Raw genomic sequence first — 20,816 nt, forward strand, 5'->3', positions numbered from 1 at the left:
GGGGGAGGGGGAAAGGGGAAGGGGGAGGGGGAAAGGGGAAGGGGGAGGGGGAAAGGGGAAGGGGGAGGGGGAGGGGAGGAGGGAGGGGGAGGGGATGGGGAAGGGGGAGGAGGGAGGGGAGGAGGGAGGGGAGAGGGGAGGGGAGAGGGGAGGGGAGGAGGGAGGGGAGGAGGGAGGGGAGAGGGGAGGGGAGAGGGGAGGGGAGGAGGGAGGGGGGAGGGGGAGAGGGGAGGGGAGAGGGGAGGGGAGGAGGGAGGGGGGAGGGGGAGAGGGGGAAGGGGGAGGGGGAGGGGGAGGGGTGCCGGGAGAGGGGAGGGATGGGAGGAAATTTGTTGGGCTTTTTCAGGAAAACCTAGCATGTGCAGTCAACCCTACTCCAAAGCTGGCTTTTCAGATACTGAGCTGAAATGAAATTGCTTTTGACTAGATGAGAAGGTAGGTGAAATGCAACTGAAGGTGGAAGTGTCCCCCAGGGCATTGACCTGAGGATGCTGGAGGTAGAGGCAGGGGGTGGGGGAAGGGCGCTAAGCAAGGGGGCTGCTAGCGAACTGCCTATGGGGGCGGGTCTGCACATTTTTATAGGAAGGGACATTGCTGGTGGGTGTTGAAGGTTAAACAGGAGTTTGTTAAGAAGAGAAAAGAGGCTGAGCACAGTGGCTCACACCTGTAATTCCAACACTTTGGGAGGCCGAGGTAGGAGGATTGCTTGAGGCCAGGAGTTAGAGACCAGCTTGGGCAACATAGAGAGACCCTGTCTCTAAAAAAAATTAGCTGGGCATGGTGGTGAACACCTACAGTCCCAGCTACTCAGGAGGCTGAGGCAGGAGGACTGCTTGAGCCTGGGAGTTCAGGGTTGCAGTGAGCTATGATCATATCACTGCACTCTAGCCTGGGCAATAGAGTGAGATCTCATCTCAAAAAGCAAAGAAAAAAGAGGAAGATGTGTTGATACAGTATGACAGTGATGAAGATGATGACGATAACTACAGACCCGCTGCAGCTGACAAAGTGCATTCACATTTTGGATCTCTGGCGGCCCTGGCTGTGGTTTTCCGGGGCCCATTGGACAAAGATTTTCGCCTTTGTCTGATGGAGAAGAAATCACAGGATCAAGGGAAATAACAAATCCGAAGCACACAGCAGCCTGTGTTGGTGCCGGGTGCTCAATCTGCCCTGCTTGTTCTTCCCTCTGTGCCCTTACACCAGGTTGAAATGTTCTTCCTCTTCTTGGAATGCCCCCACACAGACTCCTACTCATCCCTCAAAACCCAGCTCAGATTCCCAGCTCCTAGCCTCAAACCTACGAGGGTGGGCCCTCACCACTCTCCTACCTCAGACCCTGGAGTCCGGACCCCCATCCCACTCCCTCCTGAAACACAGAGCCCCAGGTGTGGTGTAGGCCTGAGGCCGGGCGCAGGGGCAGTGGGTCGGCGGAGCAGGATGTGCGGATTCAGTTACATTTATTTGGCCTCAGAGCGATGGTAGAGGGAGAGGCAGGGCTCTTGTGCGGGGAGGTCCTGTGTCTTCTCACTGCTGAGCCTGAGAGAGGAAAACAGGGAGATATACAGAGACGTGGGAGAGACAGAGAGACCAAGATGACAAAACTGGACCAGGGAGACAGAGACTCAGCCCCCACCTCTGCCCTTCTCCCGCTCACCTTGTTGAAGAAATAGATGGAGGTCAGGATGGTGAACAAGGCCATGGCCAGGGTCACATTCTGGGGGGGAGGAGATCAGAGGTCAGGACCCTTCCCCTCCCTGCCCTCTGCCCCGCCCCAGGCCTCCCTTCCCTGCCAGACCCCTCCTCACTTCCTGAAAGTTCATGGCCTTGGGACTCCAGCCACCCCTTGCTTGGTCTTCTCTCTCTTTCCTGGGCCTCTGAGCCAGAGAGGGGAGAAGCCACTGGAACCCCGAGAGGGGGTTGTCGGAGAGACCAGAATGGTGGCCATGGCAACGGGGAAAGGGCATTCTGGTAGAGGGGACAGGCAGGGGCATAGGGCAGAGACAGACCCTGGTGTGGCCCGCCACATGTGGTGTCTGTGACATCGGGACATGTGAGATTGGAGAGTCTCAACCTTGAACACCACACTGAGGCGTTTGGGTTTTGCCCCGGAGGGTGCTGGGGAGCCATGAGAGGGTTGAGAGCAGGGGAGGGACCAGGTCAGTTCTGGGTATAGAAATATCTCAAAACAGGAGCCTGCAGGCCAGGAGAACAGTTGAGGAGGCCCAGGCAAAATTTCCTTCTCCAGATGGGAGGATCACTTGAGCCCAGGGGGTCGAGGTTGCCATGAGCCAAGATCACGCCACTGCACTCCAGCCTGGGCAAGAGTGAGATCCTGTCTCCACAACTAACAACTGAGAAAAAATAAAATAAAATACATATGATACATTTGCGAGATACCTATTTACCTATCTATCGCTACCACAAAAATGGGGAATATACAATCTGCTATTCATGTAGCTATTTGCGTTATTTGTGGCGGATATAGTCTTGCTATTTTTGGTAGTTACGTTGTACAACTGTGAACACTTACTGTGGAAATATATGTGTGTATATATACACACACACACACACACACGCAAACACATATATATAGGGTTGGGTGCGGTGGCTCATGCTTGTAATCCCAACACTTTGGTTAAGTGAGACAGCAGAATTGCTTGAGCCCAGGAGTTCAAGACCAGCCTGGGCAACATTGTAAGATCCCATCTCTTTAAATATATATAAATATAGGCCAGGTGTGGTGGCTCACACCTGTTTTCCCAGCACTTTGGGAGGCCGGGGCAGGAGGATCACCTGAGATCAGGAGTTTGAGACCAGCCTGGCCAACATGGCGAAACTCCATCTCTACTAAAAAACAAAAAAACAAAAAAATTAGCCGGGCATGGTGGTGCACGCCTGTAGTCCCAGCTACTTGGGAGGCTGAGGCACGAGCAACACTTGAACCCCAGGTGGAGGAGGTTAAACTGAGCCGAGATTGTGCCACTGCACTCTAGCCTGGGCAACAGAGCGAGACTCCATCTCAAAATAATAATAATAAATAAAAATAAATAAATAAATAGAAAAATATATACTTTTATTAATGAAGCAATGGGTCCTTATTTGCTGATTCAGTGGTCACAGTTATACAACATCGCTACTATGAATAACAAGAATTGATTGTAAACACGATACCTCACGGCACCACCCAGAACATTCCAGAAGGCAACACATTCTGCAGAGCAAACGGCACCGTCTCTCCAACAAATCCATGCCACAGTGCAAAACAAAAGCAAGTAGCCTTGCTATATTTGAAAAAAATCCGTTAAGAGACACAAGACCAGCTTTGAGGGGTGATCCTGGACCGGGTTTTGGTTTGGACAGAACAAGTTATAAAGGCTCTTTGTAGCGGGAGGCCGAGGTGGGCGGATCACCCGAGGTCAGGAGTTTGAGACCAGCCTGGCCAACATGGTGAAACCCTGTCTCTACCAAAAATACAAAAATTAGCCAGGTGCAGTGGTGTGCACCTATAGTCCCAGCTACTCAGGAGGCTCAGGCACGAGAATCATCAGAACCCAGGAGGCAGAGGTTGCAGTGAGCCGAGATCGTACCACAGCACACCAGCCTGTGTGACAGAGTGAGATCCTGTCTCAAAAAACAAAACAAGACAAAGTCTCTTTGGGGAGAAACGGAGTGACATTTGAATAGGGAGTGGGTATCAGACAAGACGAAAGCACTACTGCCAAGGAGAAGAGGAGGTTAACTGAAAGACGCAGGTTACAAAATTGCAGGTTCTGTATGATCTCATTTTGGTAAGAAGTACATATATGAAAAACTGCATTTAAACATTAGGTTTCACTCTGTCATCCAGGATGGAGTGGAGTGACAGAATCAGGGCTCACTGCAGCCTCGACTTCGGGCTCAAGCGATGAGTGGCTGGGACTACAGGCATATGCCACTACACCTGGCTAGTTTTTTGGTATTTTTAGTAGACATGGGATTTCACCATGTTGCCCAAGCTGGTCTCAAACTCCTGGATTCAAGTAATCTGCCCACCTTGGCCTCCCAAAATGACAGGATTACAGGTGTCAGCCACCATGCCTGGCCCAGTTATATTGATTTTAGACTTCCAACCTCCAGAACTGTAAGGGAATAAATGTGTGTCGTTTTAAGCCACTGAGTGGTAACTTGTCACAGCAGCCAATACATCAGTAGATATGAAAGTGCTGACATCTCCAGGGGCTAGAACGTGGTTTCTAGTTTCTTAATTTTGCTTCAGGATTTTTTTCTCTTTTCTGTTTTTTTTAGAGACAGGGTCTTGCTGTGTTGTCCAGGCTGTAGTGCAAAGGCACAATTACAGCTCACTGAAGCCTCAAATTCCTGGACTCATGTGATCCTCCCATCTCAGTCTCTTGAGTAGCTGGGACTACAGGCACACGCCACCATACCATGCCTGGCTAATTTTTGTTTATCTTTTATAGAGATGGAGTCGGGTGCAGGGGATGGGTCTCACCATGTTGGCCAGGCTGGTCTTGAACTCCTGGCCTCAAGCAATCCTCCCACCTTGGCCTCCCAAAGTGCTGGGATTACAGGTGTGAGCCGCCAGCTCCTGGTCTGGCTTCAGCCTCCAGCTCTTCTACTTCTTTATTCCAGGGGCCTCTAGCCTATTTCAAGTATGAGGAGAGACAGAGATTCACAAAACTTTTGTATCTGGTGCAGGGGCTCACACCTGTAATCCCAGTGCTTTGGGAGGCCAAGGTGGGAGGACTGCTTGAGCCCTGGAGTTTAAGAGCAGTCTGGGCAACACAGCAAAACCCTGTCTCAAACAACAACAAAAACCCAGGACAGGACTGGAGGCTGACTGTGCACAGTGAAGCAGGAGAGCCAGCCAGCCCCAGGTGGTGCTGCGAAGTGTAGATTTTATTAGCATTGTGGGATGGTGAGGCCGCCTGAGCAGCAGACGATTGCCATTGAAAGATGACTTGTTGGCTGGGCGTGGTGGCTCATGCCTGTAATCCCAGCATTTTGGGAAGCCGAGGCGAGTGGATCACCTGAGATCAGGAGTTGAAGACCAGCCTGGCCAACATGGCGAAATCCCGTCTCCACTAAAAAAAAAAAAAAAAAAAAAAAAAATATATATATATATATATATATATATATATATATATATATATATATATATATATATATACACACACACACACAAAAATTAGCCGGGCTTGGTCGCACGTGTCTGTAATCCCAGCTACTAGGGGGAGCTGAGGCACGAGGATCGCTTGAACCTGGGAGGTGGAGGTTACAGCAAGCTGAGACTGTGTCACTGCACTCCAGCCTGGGAAAGAGAGTAAGACTACATCTCAAAAAAAAAGGAAAGAAAAGAAAAAAGAAAGAAAGGAAGATGACTTGTTATACTCACAGCTTCCCCAGAGGAGGGGGCATGCCACAGGGGCCACATGGGGACGCACCAAGGGTGCCCAGGAGGTAGACCACGAGCAAGCGGCTTCCTTGTGTTTTCTGTGGGATAAGGTAAGGTAAAGAGTGGCTGGTTGAGCCATTTCAGCAGGCTCTGGGGCACAGGGGCTGTCCTGAGTTGTCCAATACCCTGCCCCGGGTGATCAGGGCAGGTGGATGGTGGCCTGGGTGGTGGGTTGGCTGGTTTGTACAGGAGAGGCATGCGCTTGGGCCAGTCCCTGACAATCTCCAGGAACTGGTAACCCTGGGAGGGGCGGTCCTTCTATGATCAGCAAGGCCCCTGATGTCAAAGCATCAGAGTACAGAAAATCAAGCACATAGTTACTATCGTCAGCCTCTGCAACTCAGGGGGTCAAGGCTGTTGCTGAGACGAACAATGTGGGGTGGGGGTCTCTGTCCAAGTCTGCATCCAGGTTAAAGGCACCTGGGTTCAAATCGCAGCTTTGTCTGAGAAATCTCAGTGTTTTCTCAGGCCAGTTAGGGAACCCTTCTGTGCCTCAGTTTCCCCATCGGTACAATGGGGATGGTGGTAAGCACATCAGTGTCTCCTGGGGCAGCAATGAAGATGAAACGAAGATGAAACGGGTTAATCCACGGCTGGCAGAGGCGCTTGGGAATGGGATCTGTGGCCCCTGGGGGAGCGTGCCAGGGCCTGCTATAATGGGGGTGCTGAGTGCAGGGCTGGGACAGGCGGGGCTGCGGCCCAGACAGTGGGCTGAGCTCAGCGTCTGGGCTGGGTGGAAATGGCCGGCCTGGGGTTTTGGGGCCACCCTGCTGGACCTCTCCTGCTGCTGCTGCTGCTGGTGCTGCCACCCCGGGCCCTGCCAGAAGGACCCCTGGTGTTCGTGGCTCTGGTGAGGCGCCCCCACCCCGGCCTGCCCTTAGCTCCCCCAGGGCTAGCCCTGACCAGTCCTGTCCCCAGGTATTCCGCCATGGCGACCGGGCCCCGCTGGCCTCCTACCCCATGGACCCACACAAGGAGGTGGCCTCCACCCTGTGGCCACGAGGCCTGGGCCAGCTGACCACGGTGAGAAGCGGGTAGGTGGTGAGGGCAAGGGTGGGAGGGGTGGGGAGGGGTAGGCTGAGGCTGTTCTGTCCCCAGGAGGGGGTCCGCCAGCAGCTGGAGCTGGGCCGCTTCCTGAGGAGCCGCTACGAGGCCTTCCTGAGTCCGGAGTACCGGCGGGAGGAGGTAGGGCCATAGTGACCCCCACCTGGCCCCCTGACCTCCCACCTGTGACCTCCACTGACTACAACGCTCTCTTTGGGCCTCCACCTCTGGCCTTTGACCTCCATCAACCTGACTTGCCCTCTACCTCTAATCTCTGACCCCCGATACACTGACTAACCCACACTGACTTCTGACCCCATCTCAACCTGTCACATCTCGACCTCTGACCTCCATCAACTCTGACTTTATTTTCTGGCCTCCATCTCTGTTTTCTAAGTCCCATTGACTCCAATCAGAACTCTGGCCTCTGACATTTGACCCCAAACTTGATTTCGATCTTTGACCCTTGTTGACATAACTTGCCCTCTTGACCTCTAACCTTTAACCTCTACACTTTATCAATTCTGACCTACCTTTTCTGTCTCCTCCTATGTCTTCTGACATCCCCCAGCTACAGACAGTCCTCCTGACCTCTGAAGAACATGTATTGAACTCTGACTCCAAGTCCTCCAAGCTGCCCTCCTAAACTTGACCTCTAACCTCCAGCCTCCACTGATTCTGATCTTCCTTTTTGACCCTCATTGACTCAATTGACCCCCTAAATCCAACATGGCTGTCCAGCTTAGGACGTCCAGCCCAGCTGCTCCTGACATTAGCCTCTGGACCCTTGATCCCAACTTCCAACTTCGAAGGCCACCTGATTCTCAATGTCTGACCCCTACTCCAAAGTGAATCTGAGGCTTCTGATTTGCCACGACAGCTGACCTCTGTCCCCAGCCACGACCCCCCGCGTGTCCTCTCTCCACCCCGCTCCAGGTGTACATCCGCAGCACGGACTTTGACCGCACGCTGGAGAGCGCCCAGGCCAACCTTGCCGGGCTGTTTCCCGAGGCTGCTCCAGGGAGCCCCGAGGCCCGCTGGAGGCCGATCCCGGTGCACACGGTGCCTGTGGCTGAGGATAAGGTCAGGGGGCTGGACCCAGGTGTGGCGAGGGAGGGAGCGGGTGGAGAGAGAGGCAGCTCTGGGTCTGGCCGCCTGAGCTGGCTCCGAGAAGCAAGGCTGTCCTCGCGCTGGTCTGTCCAGACCAGGATGAGCCCCGGCCCACGCTGCTCTCCTGGATCTGGGAGAAACTGCGACAAAGACGCAGGGGCCGAGAGCCCGGGTTCCCCCGACCCGCTGTGAGACCCAAGGCAAGGCACACGGCTGTCCTCTCTGAGACTCAGTTTTCCCCAGCTGCTGAGGTTCCCCATGCGCAGCTGTCCCCGATACCACGAGCTGCTGCGGGAGGCCACCGAGGCCGCCGAGTACCAGGAGGCCCTGGAGGGCTGGACGGTGAGCAGGGCGGCGGTGGGGGGCGGAACGCAGGGGATGGGCCTGGGCTCACCCAGCCCCGCGCATCCAGGGCTTCCTGAGTCGCCTGGAGAACTTTACGGGACTGTCGCTGGTTGGAGAGCCACTGCGCAGGGCATGGAAGGTTCTGGACACCCTCATGTGCCAGGTGAGCCCTGCCCCTTCCCAGCCAAGGGTTTAAGGACACCTGTTTCCAATCCCAGCTTGCTACTCACTAGCTGTGTTCCCTCAGGCATGTAGTTAATCCTCTGTGCCTCAGTTTTCCCATCTGCACAGTGGGGATGGCAACACCGGTATCAACAGCTCCCCAGGACGCTGTGAGGATTCAAATGGGTTAATCCACGCACTGTGCTTACGATAGTGCCTGGTGTACAGTGAGGGCCTCGCCAGGGTTTGAGGCTACCCATTTGGCAACTCCTCCCCACAGTCCTATAATCAGAAAACCCAAAACCTGGGCAGCGGGGGCTGACCTGAAATGATGCAATGCCTTTTTTTTTTTTTTTTTTTTTTTTGGAGACAGGATCTCACTCTGTCACCCAGGCTGGAGTGCAATGGCATTATCACAGCTCACTGCAGCCTCCATCTCCCTGGCTATAGGAATTCTCCTGCCTCAGCCTCCCAAGTAGCTGAGGCAGGCAGGTGCACACCATCATGCCTGGCTAACTAAAAAAAAATTAATTTTTTGCAGAGATGGGGTCTCACTATGTTGCCCAGGAACTCCTGGGCTCAAACAATCCTTTCGCCTCCCCAAGCGCTGGGATTACAGGCATGAGCCACCATACCCAGCTAGTACTCTTGCTAGTCTTTGCTCACTCCAGCTCACGGGAATGTTCTGAATCGCAGGGTGGGAGCAGCGATGTGTGTGACTAAGGGGGCTGCCCCGGCCCTTGCTATGTGTGTTCCATGCTGTGTGGTGTCAGCACCATCAGACCTTTCTAAAGTCCAGAATGTCTGAGCTGTGAAATACCTCTGGCCCCAGGGGTTTCAGATAAAGCCTTCTGGGCTGTGTAATGACAATGTCTATTATTAACTAATAATCGCTGTTGGCTGGGCGTGGTGGCTCACACCTGTAATCCCACCACTTTGGCAGGCTGAGGTGGGCAGATCACCTGAGGTCAGGAGTTTCAGACCAGTCTGACCAACACAGTAAAACCCCGTCTCTACTAAAAATAAAAAAAAAAATTAGCCAGGAATGGTGGCACGCACTTGTAATCACAGCTACTTGGGAGGCTGAGGCAGGAGAATCACCTGAACCCGGGAGGCAAGGGTTGCAGAGAGCCAAGATTGCGCTACTGCACTCCAGCCTGGGTGATGGAGCAAGGCTCCGTTTCAAAACAAAAAACAACAACAACAAAAAATCACTGTTATCCACATCATGATTTCCCAGCCAGATCCAGATCCGGCCCATGGGTGGACTCAGAAGAGCAGGGGGCAGCACAGGCCTGCGGGGCCAGAGGCAAACTCGAGGGCTCAGGATGGTCCATCTGTCCTGTCTCCCCACAGCAAGCCCACGGTCTTCCACTACCAGCCTGGGCCTCCCCAGATGTCCTGCGGACTCTTGCCCAGATCTCGGCTTTGGATATTGGAGCCCACGTGGGCCCACCCCGGGCAGCAGAGAAGGCCCAGCTGACAGGGGGTGAGGTGTGGGTCCGGGAGGCTGGGGTGCCTTCCTCTGGGAGAGTCTAAGCTCTTTTTTCCCATCCTCAGGGATCCTGCTGAATGCTATCCTTGCAAACTTCTCCCGGGTCCAGCGCCTGGGGCTGCCCCTCAAGATGGTCATGTACTCAGCTGTGAGTCCTTGGGAAGCAGTGCCACGTGGCACTGAGGCACAGGGATGAGGGTGACAGCGATTTAGATGAGGAGGAGCCTGTGGTCCCAGTGGATCTCAGCCCACTGCCTGGGGTAACCCGTATCTCCAAACCCTACTCTCAGGCTCTACCATTAGTCTGGAAAGAGGTGACGGTGTAATGGGAGGAAGAATTTATGAATTAAATATAATTCCTTACTTGTTTTCTTTAAGAAACTATGATTGGACTAAGCAGTCTGTCCTTCCGGAGGAGAAAGGCTGCTTAGTCCAATCATATTTTGCACCTACTTGAGCAATCTTTATTAAGTGGCCGCCTGCAACTGTTGGTACTGCCTTCAGGAGAGGAAGGAGTAGCTTTGGGGGGTTGGTTCTAAGAAGCCTGGGGGACATCTGGATGCACAAGTCTAGTGTTCAGGAGAAAGGCCTCCAGAGAGAAGTGCCGTCTCAGCCCTCGGGTCCACCTGCAGCATGACAGCACCCTGCTGGCCCTCCAGGGGGCCCTGGGCCTCTATGATGGACACACCCCGCCATATGCTGCCTGCCTCGGCTTTGAGTTCCGGAAGCACCTGGGGAATCCCAACAAAGATGGAGGGTGAGAATGGTTTGGTGCCCAGGGACATGGGCGGGACAAAACTCTCAAAGCAAGGGGTGATGTGTCAGGCAGAGGGCATGGCCAGGCGGGGAGCTGCATGGGATGGTGCTGGGAGGATGACAGGTGGGAGTCAGAAGCCCTTTTCTCCAGGCTTTAAGATCAATGACAGGAGGGAGGAGGTGCCACCATGTCCTCTCTCTCCAGGAATGTCACCGTCTCCCTCTTCTACCGCAATGACTCCGCCCACCTGCCCCTGCCTCTCAGCCTCCCCGGGTGCCCGGCCCCCTGTCCACTAGGCCGCTTCTACCAGCTGACCGCCCCGGCCCGGCCTCCGGCCCATGGGGTCTCCTGCCATGGCCCCTATGAGGCTGCCACCCCCCCAGGTGACAGTCCTCTGTGTTGGGGTGGGAGTGGAGGGTCTCCAAGTCCTGGCACTCACCCACCGCGTTCTCCCTGCAGCTCCAGTGGTGCCCCTGCTGGCCGGAGCTGTAGCTGTGCTGGTGGCACTCAGCTTGGGGCTGGGCCTGCTGGCCTGGAGACCAGGGTGCCTGCGGGCCTTGGGGGGCCCCGTGTGAGCCAGAAACCAGGGCTTCCCTACCCCCAGCTGACACTGGACCCCAACATGTGTGCTCACTAGCTGCTCTGGCTTCTGTGACTTACTGTGCGCCTGTGTGCATGGGGAACGAGGGCTGTGTGGAGTCTCCGGCCTGGAAACCAGTGTGTGTGCATGTGTGCGTCTGTGTGACGGTGGCATGAGTGTGCATGCATGCGTGTCACATGTGTGAAGTTTCTGCACTTAGACGCGTGCACAGGTGGTCTGTACATACATGCTGGTAAAAACATGTCTGTGACATACATTCAAGCACAAATGTTCCCGTCTGAACAAGCAGGCATGCCTGCGTGGCACTTTTTTTGTAGAGACAAGATCTTTGTGGCCCAGGCTGGAGTAGTGGCATGAGCATAGCTCACTGCAGCTTTGAACTCCTGTCTCAAGTGACCCTCCTGTTTCAGCTTCTACAGGCGTGCACAATACCTGGTTTATTTTGTTTTCTTGGTATGTTGGCCAGGCTGGTCTCAAATTCCTGGCCTCAAGCAATCCTCCTGCCATGGCCTCCCAAAGCACTGGGATTACAGGTGTGAGCCACCACACCCAGGTGGTATGTTTATGCACCTTTCCATATAAGCATTGGAAGCAGGTAGGCTGGCTGAGGACATGGTGGACCCTGTACGTACCTCCACTTGCAGCTTGTGACGAGACCTTACTCAGTGAGCCTCGATGTGGACCATGTGCTCTGTGGAGACCAGGCTCACAGGAGTTGGACCCTCAAGTCTGGTTATTTGGTGACCTCCATAGCTCTCAATGCAACCATGAACTTGGGTAGAGTCGGGGGGATCTGGCAGCAGACCTGAGAAAGGTGCACGATTCAAAGCCTGGTTTCCGAGGCTGTGCGCCTCTGGGCAAGTGATAGGCCCTGATGTGTCTCACTTGGCAGAACCACGACTCTAACCCAGTGGACTCCACAACTCCCAAAATTAACTTCCTGGGGACAGGCAGAGAGCAGGGAAAACCGATGACACTCTCGGCTGTGCACTGTAACTGCTGCAAGTGATGTGGAGGCGCTGGCCAATACAGTAGCCATGACCATGTGTGGCTATTTAAATTTAGGTTAAATAAAATGGAGTGTTCAGCTCCCAACCATCACATGGGCCACACATCCACCACTGCAATCATTTATCAGATGCTGATGAGAGCTACTCCGCCCATACTCATGCAGCAGCAGATGCCGTGGAGCACCTGCATGGGTGCCGTTTGAGCCCCTGGCCCCCAAGGGGAGGCCACCATAGTGTGGCCTAGAGCAGGGCGCCCGCCCCTCCCAGGCCTTGCCCCACACCCATGGCTGTGTGGCACTAACCAGGGAACCTGTAGGGAGCCCTGGTACAGTGGATGCTTAGTTAACAGCCACTTGGCCCCCATTACATGGGGCAGTCGGAGGAAGGTTCAAAGCCACTCCCAGTGACCCAGGACCTAAAAAAGGGACAGGGTCCAGAAACGCCAGGGAGTGGAAGCTGGGACAACCCTTCCTCCACACAAGGGCCACCTGCATACTGCCCTAGCCCATTTCTTCCCAGGGTGCTGAGGGCAGCCTCTCATGCAGTCTCATCCCTGGGGAGTCCCCAGACCTGCCTCACTGCCCTACCCGGCATTCCCTAGAGGAGCTGGGTGGTCATGGGCCACCCCAGATGGATGCCAGGAGCCATGACCCTGGGAAGGCTGAGGAATGAACGCCCCTCATACTTTCTGGCCCTGGGAGGGAGCCTGGCTTCCTTGCAGGCTCACGGAGACCCCAAGTGTCAGGTGGGGTTACCTGTGGCTGTGACCAACTCCCACCTGGTGGCAAGAGCCCACCCTTTCCCAGCAGCCTCCTGGAAGGGCCCGTTCAGAGCTGGGGGCCTGCTAGTGGGCAGAGGCCTGGGTGGATCCCCCTGGACGCAGCTCAGCAGCTGAACCCACAGACGATTAAGCACCAGAGTTTGGAGTGTTCTGTCCGCTGTTTAACAGGGGCCCCTGTGCCCAAGGCCTCAGCTGTGAGGTCAGAACTGCTAGGGCTCAGTGAGTCCTCACAGAGCTGCCACCTGAGATTCCGGCCCCAGCACACCCTAAACCCAGACCACACAGAAGCCACACACAGCAAAAGCAGACCCATCAGAAGGGACTGGATGCCCACAGCACACAGCCAATGCACGCTTTCAGAGAAAAGGCATAGCAACAGAGACCTTAAGAGAAAACCCGTGACAGGCCAGGCATGGTGGCTCACACCTGTAATCCCAGCACTTTGGGAGGCCGAGGCGGGCAGATCACCTGAGGTCATAAGTTCGAGACCAGCATGGCCAACAATGGTGAAACCTCATCTCTACTGAAAATACAAAACTAGCCAGGCGTGGTGGCAGGTGCCTGTAATCCCAGCTACTTGGGAGGCTGAGGCAGGAGAATCACCTGGACCCAGGAGGTGGCGGTTAGTGAGCTGAGATTGCACCATTGCACTCCAGCCTGGGCATCAAGAGCAAAACAGTCTCAGAAACACAAAACAAACCAATCCTTACAAAAACGGAGTAAAAGCTTCAAGATGCTTTTATGTCAAGGGCGTGGGGTTGCCCTGCTTGGCCTGCGGTGCTTTAGGGCCCCATGTGGTGGAGGGGTGGGCACCCATGGTACCCACCCACCCTGCTGCCTGGGCAGAAATGCAACATGGCACACGATGCCTGGGGGATCACTCCCCCCAGGGACTCATGGTCAGTGTCCACTCACAAGGCCTGCTTCCCTCATGACGTCTGGCCAGTGACACCCACGGGGGAGGTTGGGGGCAGACACCCTTCTCTTCCAGCACCCTTGAACATGGTGTCAGGGTGTGGCTAGCTCGAGGGACACCGAACAGCTCCACAGGGAGGGTAGTGCCCAAGGCTTTTTGCCTCCCCTACCGTGTCCTGCACTTCCTGACTGCAGCTCAAACCAGGAGCAGCTCCCCCAGGATTCTGGCCTGCTTCACCCCTGGAGCACCAGGCCAGGCGGTGTGTCCTTGAAAGCCAGGCCCAGGTCTCATGGTGGCGTATGGACAGCTCCTCCCCATAGGCCTGGTCACAATAGGGAAGCAGGGGTGGCTCCTCCCCTAGCCTGCAGGAAGCCCTTGGTAGCCCACTTATCCACCTTCTCCTGGGTGTGTGGCTCAGCAGCCAAGTCCTTGTGCACTGGGTTGGGTCCCAGCATGAGCCTGGTGGCCTGGCGGGCCCTGGCACCATGGAGAGCAGCCTGCTGTCAGTGATGGCCTGGATCTCCAAGACGGCCTCCAGCACTGTCATGCCCTTGACCCGCTAGTGCTGGTACAGGACCTGGGTAACAGGCATGTCCTTGGGCGTCACTGGCTCAGGGGCAGAGGACGAGGTTGAGGAGAAAGCTGGATACCCCTGTCCATGGTGGGCTGGGGCTGGAAGGGTGGCTCAGTGGCCTCGAAGTGCCGGGAGGACTCCCAGGTGGCACCAGGCCATCAGCAGCCGGGTGGGCAGTGCCGTGCTGCTGTTGCCCTCAGGGCCTTGCAGTGGTAGCTGAAGACGGCACCTTGTCAGGTTGGATCAGGTCACCCAGCAGCAGCAGCTCTCGAGAGCTGAGGCACAAGGCAGGGGCCCGGCTGTACACCTACAGGACCCAGGAGAGCCTGTTGCGGTTCTTGCCCGAAGCGCCGAGATAGCCAGCTCAGTGTCCCTGCAGCAGGAGCAGAACCAGCTCCGGCCCAGGTGGGTGGGTGGCAGCACTTTCCTAGCCATGGCTGCAGCCACGCCTAGGCAGGAAACAGCAGAGAGTCTGGAGGGATGCTGTCAGGGGAAGGACACAGAAAAGGCACTGAATGGGGGAAACGGCCACACCCCCACCATCACCTCCCAGAGTGGGGCCCCTCAGACCCCCGGATGTCAAAGGTCCCGGGGTGCACTGTGTCCTCAGGGGCAGTCAGAGCCCAGTGCTGGACATCATGGGGTCCCCAAGTGCAGCCCTTTCAAGAACCCTGGACACTGGACATCTCACTGCAACCCAGCCCCAGCCCCCATCCCACCTCCGCCCCCCAACAGGGTTACTAAGAAGGTTAATGAGCCCAGTGCTTAGGGCAGCGCCTGGCTCAGCACTTGCTGGGCACCTGTCTACATCCGCCTTCTCACCGTCACCAGGAGTAACAGGCAGCCTCCTCTGTTCTTAACGAGTGATGGTCAGGCCCTTCAGCACCTGGAGGCAGGAGGGCACAGGGGAGGGGAGAAGGTCAGTGGGGTGCAGGGCAGCCAAGATACCCACCAGCCCTCCCCAGAGCCAGGGCCCCTCAGACCCCCGGGTGTCAAAGGTCCCGGGGGGCACCATGTCCTCAGTGGCAGTCGGAGCCCAGTGCTGGACATCATGGAGGCCCCGGTGCCCTCACCCCCTCCTGATGTGGGTCCCAGGACCACCTGCTGTCCTAAGGGGGACATCACAGAAGAGTGCTGAGAGATCAGGCAACAAACTGAATGACACTTGGTCCCTGGGGGTGCCAGGCTGCCTCCCCTCCCCATCCAGCTCAGCCTGGGTGTGGCTCCTTGTATGATCTAGGCCCACTGACCTCACCCCTCCCCGCCCCCCAGCAGCAGTGTTTCTCTGGAAAACGGGACAGAGAAGCCTGCAGACAGGCCCATCTGTGGGGTTCAGTGAGAGGACGGGGCCAAACCCTTCTGCTTGGGCCTCCCATGCCTAACGGGATACCCCTCAATCACCTCTGCTGCCCCCGGCCCAGCTCTTCTAAGCTGCTCTGACTTCACCAGAACCTTCTGTGACATGGGGAAGGGGCAGCTGCCTCTCAGTGGGACCCTGGCAGGATAAGTTCAGTTTATTCTCCGCAAAAGCACTAACACTGTGGGTGCTCGCTCAGTGTGAGCTGCTGTTTAACAACCACAGAAACACCAAAAGCTCCATTTTGCATAGAAATATGCTTTGTAGGAAGAGGGGGCCCTTGTTTAAACTAATCAAGGAAAATTAAAACCCAGCCCCCAGCCACAAACTAGCCACATTCCAGGTGTCCAAGAGCCACCTGTGGCCAGTGGCTGCCAGACTGCACAAGGTGAGGAACATTTCTATCTGGACAGTCGTAAGGAAGGCGCTGGCCCAGAATCCACAAATGCTACATGTCCCTTCTGTCTTCCCTATCCCGCACCAGCTCTGTTGTCTCACCTCTCACACATCCCTACCCAACTGGTACCGACCCCACTCATGTCCCCAAGAATCCCCTCTAAGCCAGCCATGACAAACGCTCAGCTCCATTCACTACCCCACAGAGGATCTCGGATTAAGAGCACAGGACCCGGCCGGGCACAGTTGCTCACGCGTGTAATCCCAGCACTTTGGGAGGCTGAGGCGGGCGGATCACGAGGACAGGAGATCAAGAACACCCTGGCTAACACAGTGAAACCCCACTTCTACTAAAAATACAAAAAAAAAAAAAAAAAAAAAATTAGCCGGACGTCGTGGCAGGCGCCTGTAGTCCCAGCCACTCAGGAGGCTGAGGCAGGAGAATGGCGTGAACCTGGGAGGTGGAGCTTGCAGTGAGGCGAGATCGCATCACTACACTCCAGTCCAGGCGACAGAGCAAGACTCCCTCTCAAAAAAAAAAAAAAAAAAAAAAAGCACAGGACCCTTAGAAAGATACTCAGGGGAACTGCAATCCCAGCCAACCCTGCCCAAAAGCCAGCTTCCTTGCCAGAAACAGCTGAAACCTCCAAGAACCCAGAGAACACACTTTCAGTTCTATTTCGCTGCAGCCACGGTTCCAGCTCCTGACACCTAAGGAACAAATGAAAATCCTCCCAGAGCTGAGAACACCTGTCTCTTTTCTGATAACACACACTCACGCTTCTCTGATTTTGCTCTTTGAAACAATTCTCCTGATAAAGCCTGTTATTTTTATTGTGAAAATAGGAGTTCCCTGAATTCTATCAGTTTATATATAAATGGTTCACTGCAGGCTAAGCTGTGCTTAAAGACACATTGCATTCAGCCTACAAAACCCATGAAGTAACGTGACAGGATCACCTGGTAGTTACTGTTTCTTTTCCACTGCTGAGTTTTGACATGTTTGATTAGTTCTTTCCCCTGAAACGCAAATGCTTGTTCCCTCCAGTCCACGCATTCCTCTTCTCATTCAAGCCCCACCTTTGGAAGGCGGGAAGCGCTAGTGCCCCGGGCCATCTGCTCGGTGCCTGCTCCACAAACAGCAGTGAGGCGCAAAAGAGTGATGGACTGGTGAACGTCTCCAAGCCTGTAAACAGCAGAGCTGGGGTTTGGACCCAGGCCTGCCTGCCTAGTTTTCCATAGCTGTGAGATGGGTGTTTTTTTTTTCTGAGATGGGAGTTTCACTCTTGTCGTCCAGGCTGAAGTGCAATGGCACAATCTTGGCTCACTGCAACCTCTGCTTCCCGGGTTCAAGTGATTCTCCTGCCTTAGCTTCCTGAATAGCTGGGATTACAGGCATGTGCCACCACGCCTGGCTAAATTTTTTTTTTTTTGAGACACAGTCTTGCTCTGTTGCCCAGGCTGGAGTGCAGTGGCACAATCTCGGCTCACTGCAACCTCTGCCTCACGGGTTCAAGCAATTCTCCTGCCTCAGCCTCCTGAGTAGCTGGGATTACAGGCACCCGCCACCACACCCAGCTAATTTTTGTATTTTTAGTACAGATGAGGGGTTTCACCATGTTGGTCAGGCTGGTCTTGAACCCCTGACCTGGTGATCCACCTGCCTCGGCTTCCCAAAGTGCTGGGATTACAGGCGTGAGCCACCGTGCCCGACCTAATTTTTTGTATTTTTAGTAGAGACGGGGTTTCACCATGTTGGCTGGGCTGGTCTCGAACTCCTGACCTCAGGTAATCCACCTACCTCGGCCTCCCAAAGTGCTGGAATTACAGGCGTAAGCCACTGCGCCCGGCCTGAGATGGTTTTTGTATGTAAACACTGAGTACAATCATTGGCACATCAATCAGTTTCTAGAGGTACGGTATGAAGTCAACCTAGACAGTGAAATATTTTAAACCCAGGTGAGTGAAGGAGCAGTAGCAAGGGTTCTTACCTGGATGGGCATGGTGGGTGGTCCTAAGCTGGAAGCTGCACCTGTAACACAGAAAGACACAGTGAGAGTGGGGGAGGAAATAGTCTGCAAGTCCACAAGCCATTAAAACTGGGGCCCCTCAGACCCCCAGGTGTCAAAGGTCCTGGGGTGCACTGTGTCCTCAGGAGTGATCGGAGCCCAGTGCTGGACATCATGGGAGCCCCAGCCCCTCTGCAACCAGGTCCTGAGGCCACTTACCTTCAGAGACAGAGGCCAAGCTAACAGAGCTTAAAGAGTAGGAAACGCGGCCGGGCACGGTGGCTTACGCCTGTAACCTCAGCACTTTGGGAAGCCTAGGTGGGCAGATCACGAAGTCATGAGTTCGAGACCAGCCTGGCCAATATGGTGAAACCCTGTCTCTACTGAAAATACAAAATTAGCCAGGCGTGGTGGAGCATGCCTGTAATCTCAGCTACTCGGGAGGCTGAGGCAGGAGAACTGCTTGAACCCAGGAGGCGGAGGTTGCAGTGAGCCAAGTCGTGCCACTGCACTCCAACCTGGGCGACAGAGCAAGACTTGTCTCAAAAAAAGAGTAGGAAACGCAAAACTCATCCAGAAGGTAGGAATGACCAGTTTTGCTCATGGAGACATCAAGATGCCCCAACCTCCCCAGTGTCACAGGTCCTCGGGGGACTGTCCTCATGGGATGGGTAGGACCCCAAATGCACTACATGAAGATGTCCCCAGTGTTCATCCCCCACTGTTTGCAGGTTTCTTTAGCACTGGCTACACCTGCACATAACCCATAAACAGAGAAAGCTGCCAAGACACAAATCCCCTGGAAGAACTTATTGAGAGAAGGGAGAAGAAATAAAGCCAACTTGTAAATAATAAATAATGAGCAGAGACCCTCGACTGAGTCAGGTTTGAACCTATCAGCTGTAAAAGACATTTCGAAGATGACTGAGGAACAACAGGCACAAAGCAGATTGTTAAATTGCAGTATTAAGGGTGACAATGCTAATAACATTAAGTAGAAAAATGTTACTGTAGGTACACAAGTACACTATTTTGAGTGAAATATGAACCTTTCTTTCAAGTAAGAGTCTGCTCTGTTGCCCAGGCTGGAGTGCAGTGGCGCGATCTTGGCTAAAGGCATCCTCCCACTTCCTTCATAAGTAACTGGGACTACAGGCCCGCACCACCACGCTTGGCTCACTTTACTATTTTTTGGAGAAATGGGGTTTTGCCATGTTGCTCAGGCTGGTCTTGAACTCCTAGGGTCAAGCGACCCACCCACCTCGGCCTCCCAAAGTGCTGGGATAACAGGCATGAGCCACCGCGCCCGGCGATGAAACTTACTTTCAAAACACTTAAGCACAAGGTTTTTGAATACAGCAAGATGGTGCAAATGTTAACTTTTCCCATTTGTTGGTAGATTTTAATATTGCCAAAGGAGGACGTGCCAACGATGAATGCATGAGAAAAATACTTTCACTCGTGACATGAACAAACTCAACGATTTTCTAGGTGGTTGCCTGAAGGAGGAAAGTCAAGTAGAGATCCTTGCTGGGTCGTGGCGGGGGAGATAGGAAATGGGCTAGCTGCTTCCAGGCTAAGCCTCCTCGGCAGGGGCATGAGCCCCGCTCAAGTCAGGAAACCGATGTTCAAGACCTTAAAGGACCTAAGCCAAAAACTAACGTTAACAAAACCCTCTCACGTGGCATGAACGGTCAGAACGACTCCCGCAGGTAAGCAAAGGCCTCGTTTGCTTCCTTCTATATCCATTCCTACACGACTCTCAAACCCGGCAATTCACCTAGAAACCTCACTCTCACTTCTTTGGTAACTCGATACCCTATCTGTGCCCCTATGGAACCCCCCAAAACCCTCTCCTCTCCCGTCCCCCAGTCTTCGTTCTAGGTTGCACAAAAATGCCAGCCGTCCAGAATTTTAAAAGCAAAAGAGAATTCCTAAGGAAGCACCTGTAGGTAGCACGAAGATGGAAACACTCGGAAAGAACTCAATGTCGCCTCCCAGCCGGCCCACCCCTCTCCCCCAACCAAACCGACAAGATGGCGGACGCCCGCGGCGTGCGGGCAGCACAAGGGGCGAGCTCCGCCGCGGGGCAGACGGACGGGGGTCCGCCCCAGCATCCCTGCTCGCGCCAGCTATAGGAGTCGCAAACTCCCAGGCGGCCCAAACAGCCACCACCATCTCCGCAGAAAACTCCCAGACTCGCCCCGGAGGGCGCTCTCTGGGTCCTTGCAAACGCCCTGACCCTTTCCACGCGACTACATGGCCGCTCCCGTTGCAGCCTCGAACCCTTCAGGACACGTGCGTCTTTCCACACAGCCGGAAAAAGTCATAAACTTAAGAACCTTACCCCAGCATTTCTCTCTCCGAAGCGGGCGCGGGTTGCAGCACACGCCATTTTATAGTGCGCGCCGCTCGCAAGGCCGGTCCTCGGCGCCAGCCCGCGCTCCGCCCGAGGCGTCCAATACATACGCCTGTTTGGGAAACCCCATTTCATGCTTAGGGAAAGGAATACTGCCTGCTTCCGCTAGAATCTTCCTGAACAAGCGAGGAGACGGTGTCTCTGGGGCTGACAAAAAGGGGCAAGGATATGATGGAAACGATTGTCTTGTCACCTGCGTCCGGCAATTCTGAAGACAGCACCAAAGATGGGCCGTGAAGAGAAAGGACCCCCGAGGGCGGCCCGACACGAGAGAGAATCCGCTGGGACTATTTGCGCGGCAGGAGCTTGAGCTGAGTGAGGCTGCGGAGGCAGGGCCCAAGCCGAAGGGCCGGACCCAAATTAAGTTCCAGCCACTGGGCTGGAG

At 54.7% G+C, this 20,816-nt stretch overlaps 2 protein-coding genes and 3 non-coding genes across 13 annotated transcripts; 1 reads left to right on the forward strand and 4 right to left on the reverse strand.

Annotated features, from left to right (window-relative positions):
• Positions 1 to 1,443: 1,443 nt before the first annotated feature.
• Positions 1,444 to 20,802, reverse strand: SMIM47 (small integral membrane protein 47). 9 transcript variants are annotated; one of them, XR_008673920.2, is made up of 8 exons: positions 20,360 to 20,801; positions 17,995 to 18,035; positions 15,073 to 15,136; positions 8,752 to 14,733; positions 8,185 to 8,284; positions 5,396 to 5,493; positions 1,658 to 1,717; positions 1,444 to 1,539 (listed from the first exon to the last, which is right to left on the reverse strand). XR_008673920.2 is itself a non-coding variant. In XM_055370209.2 (3 exons), exons 1-3 carry the CDS (start codon positions 2,043 to 2,045, stop codon positions 1,528 to 1,530), a joined length of 309 nt encoding a protein of 102 aa, XP_055226184.1. In that variant the 5' UTR covers positions 2,046 to 2,297; the 3' UTR covers positions 1,444 to 1,527. The 9 variants fall into 9 exon arrangements, 1 of the variants encoding a protein (XP_055226184.1); XR_008673918.2 differs by lacking the exon at positions 1,444 to 1,539 and adding an exon at positions 1,809 to 2,354 and having other exon boundaries at positions 1,653 to 1,717; positions 11,602 to 14,733; positions 20,360 to 20,789; XR_008673921.2 differs by lacking the exon at positions 8,185 to 8,284 and having other exon boundaries at positions 20,360 to 20,800.
• On the forward strand, positions 6,195 to 10,943 carry ACP4 (acid phosphatase 4). The gene is made up of 11 exons (XM_004061251.3): positions 6,195 to 6,305; positions 6,374 to 6,478; positions 6,554 to 6,640; positions 7,436 to 7,582; positions 7,853 to 7,951; positions 8,022 to 8,117; positions 9,473 to 9,605; positions 9,677 to 9,759; positions 10,244 to 10,368; positions 10,573 to 10,751; positions 10,828 to 10,943. Exons 1-11 carry the CDS (start codon positions 6,195 to 6,197, stop codon positions 10,941 to 10,943), a joined length of 1,281 nt encoding a protein of 426 aa, XP_004061299.3.
• LOC115931688 (small nucleolar RNA SNORD88) lies at positions 14,808 to 14,898 on the reverse strand. The gene has a single exon (XR_004068133.2). It is a non-coding gene; the product is annotated as a small nucleolar RNA SNORD88 (small nucleolar RNA).
• On the reverse strand, positions 15,221 to 15,311 carry LOC115931687 (small nucleolar RNA SNORD88). Its single transcript, XR_004068132.1, has one exon. It is a non-coding gene; the product is annotated as a small nucleolar RNA SNORD88 (small nucleolar RNA).
• On the reverse strand, positions 18,106 to 18,196 carry LOC115931686 (small nucleolar RNA SNORD88). The gene has a single exon (XR_004068131.1). It is a non-coding gene; the product is annotated as a small nucleolar RNA SNORD88 (small nucleolar RNA).
• Positions 20,803 to 20,816: the final 14 nt, after the last annotated feature.

This window comes from Gorilla gorilla, chromosome 20 (genome assembly GCF_029281585.2).
Source record: "Gorilla gorilla gorilla isolate KB3781 chromosome 20, NHGRI_mGorGor1-v2.1_pri, whole genome shotgun sequence".
NCBI classification, from domain to species: domain Eukaryota; kingdom Metazoa; phylum Chordata; class Mammalia; order Primates; family Hominidae; genus Gorilla; species Gorilla gorilla.

What these genes read in the sequence shown, in the direction of transcription:
- SMIM47 (XM_055370209.2), bottom strand. Translation starts at nt 2,045, where the DNA reads ATGTCACAGACACCACATGTGGCGGGCCACACCAGGGTCTGTCTCTGC. An exon ending in AGGCCATGAACTTTCAGGAA is followed by an intron (nt 1,718 to 1,808) that starts GTGAGGAGGGGT and finishes CCTCCCCCCCAG; the next exon opens with AATGTGACCCTGGCCATGGC.
- ACP4 (XM_004061251.3), top strand. Translation starts at nt 6,195, where the DNA reads ATGGCCGGCCTGGGGTTTTGGGGCCACCCTGCTGGACCTCTCCTGCTG. An exon ending in CGGAGTACCGGCGGGAGGAG is followed by an intron (nt 6,641 to 7,435) that starts GTAGGGCCATAG and finishes ACCCCGCTCCAG; the next exon opens with GTGTACATCCGCAGCACGGA. An exon ending in TGCCTGTGGCTGAGGATAAG is followed by an intron (nt 7,583 to 7,852) that starts GTCAGGGGGCTG and finishes AGTTTTCCCCAG; the next exon opens with CTGCTGAGGTTCCCCATGCG.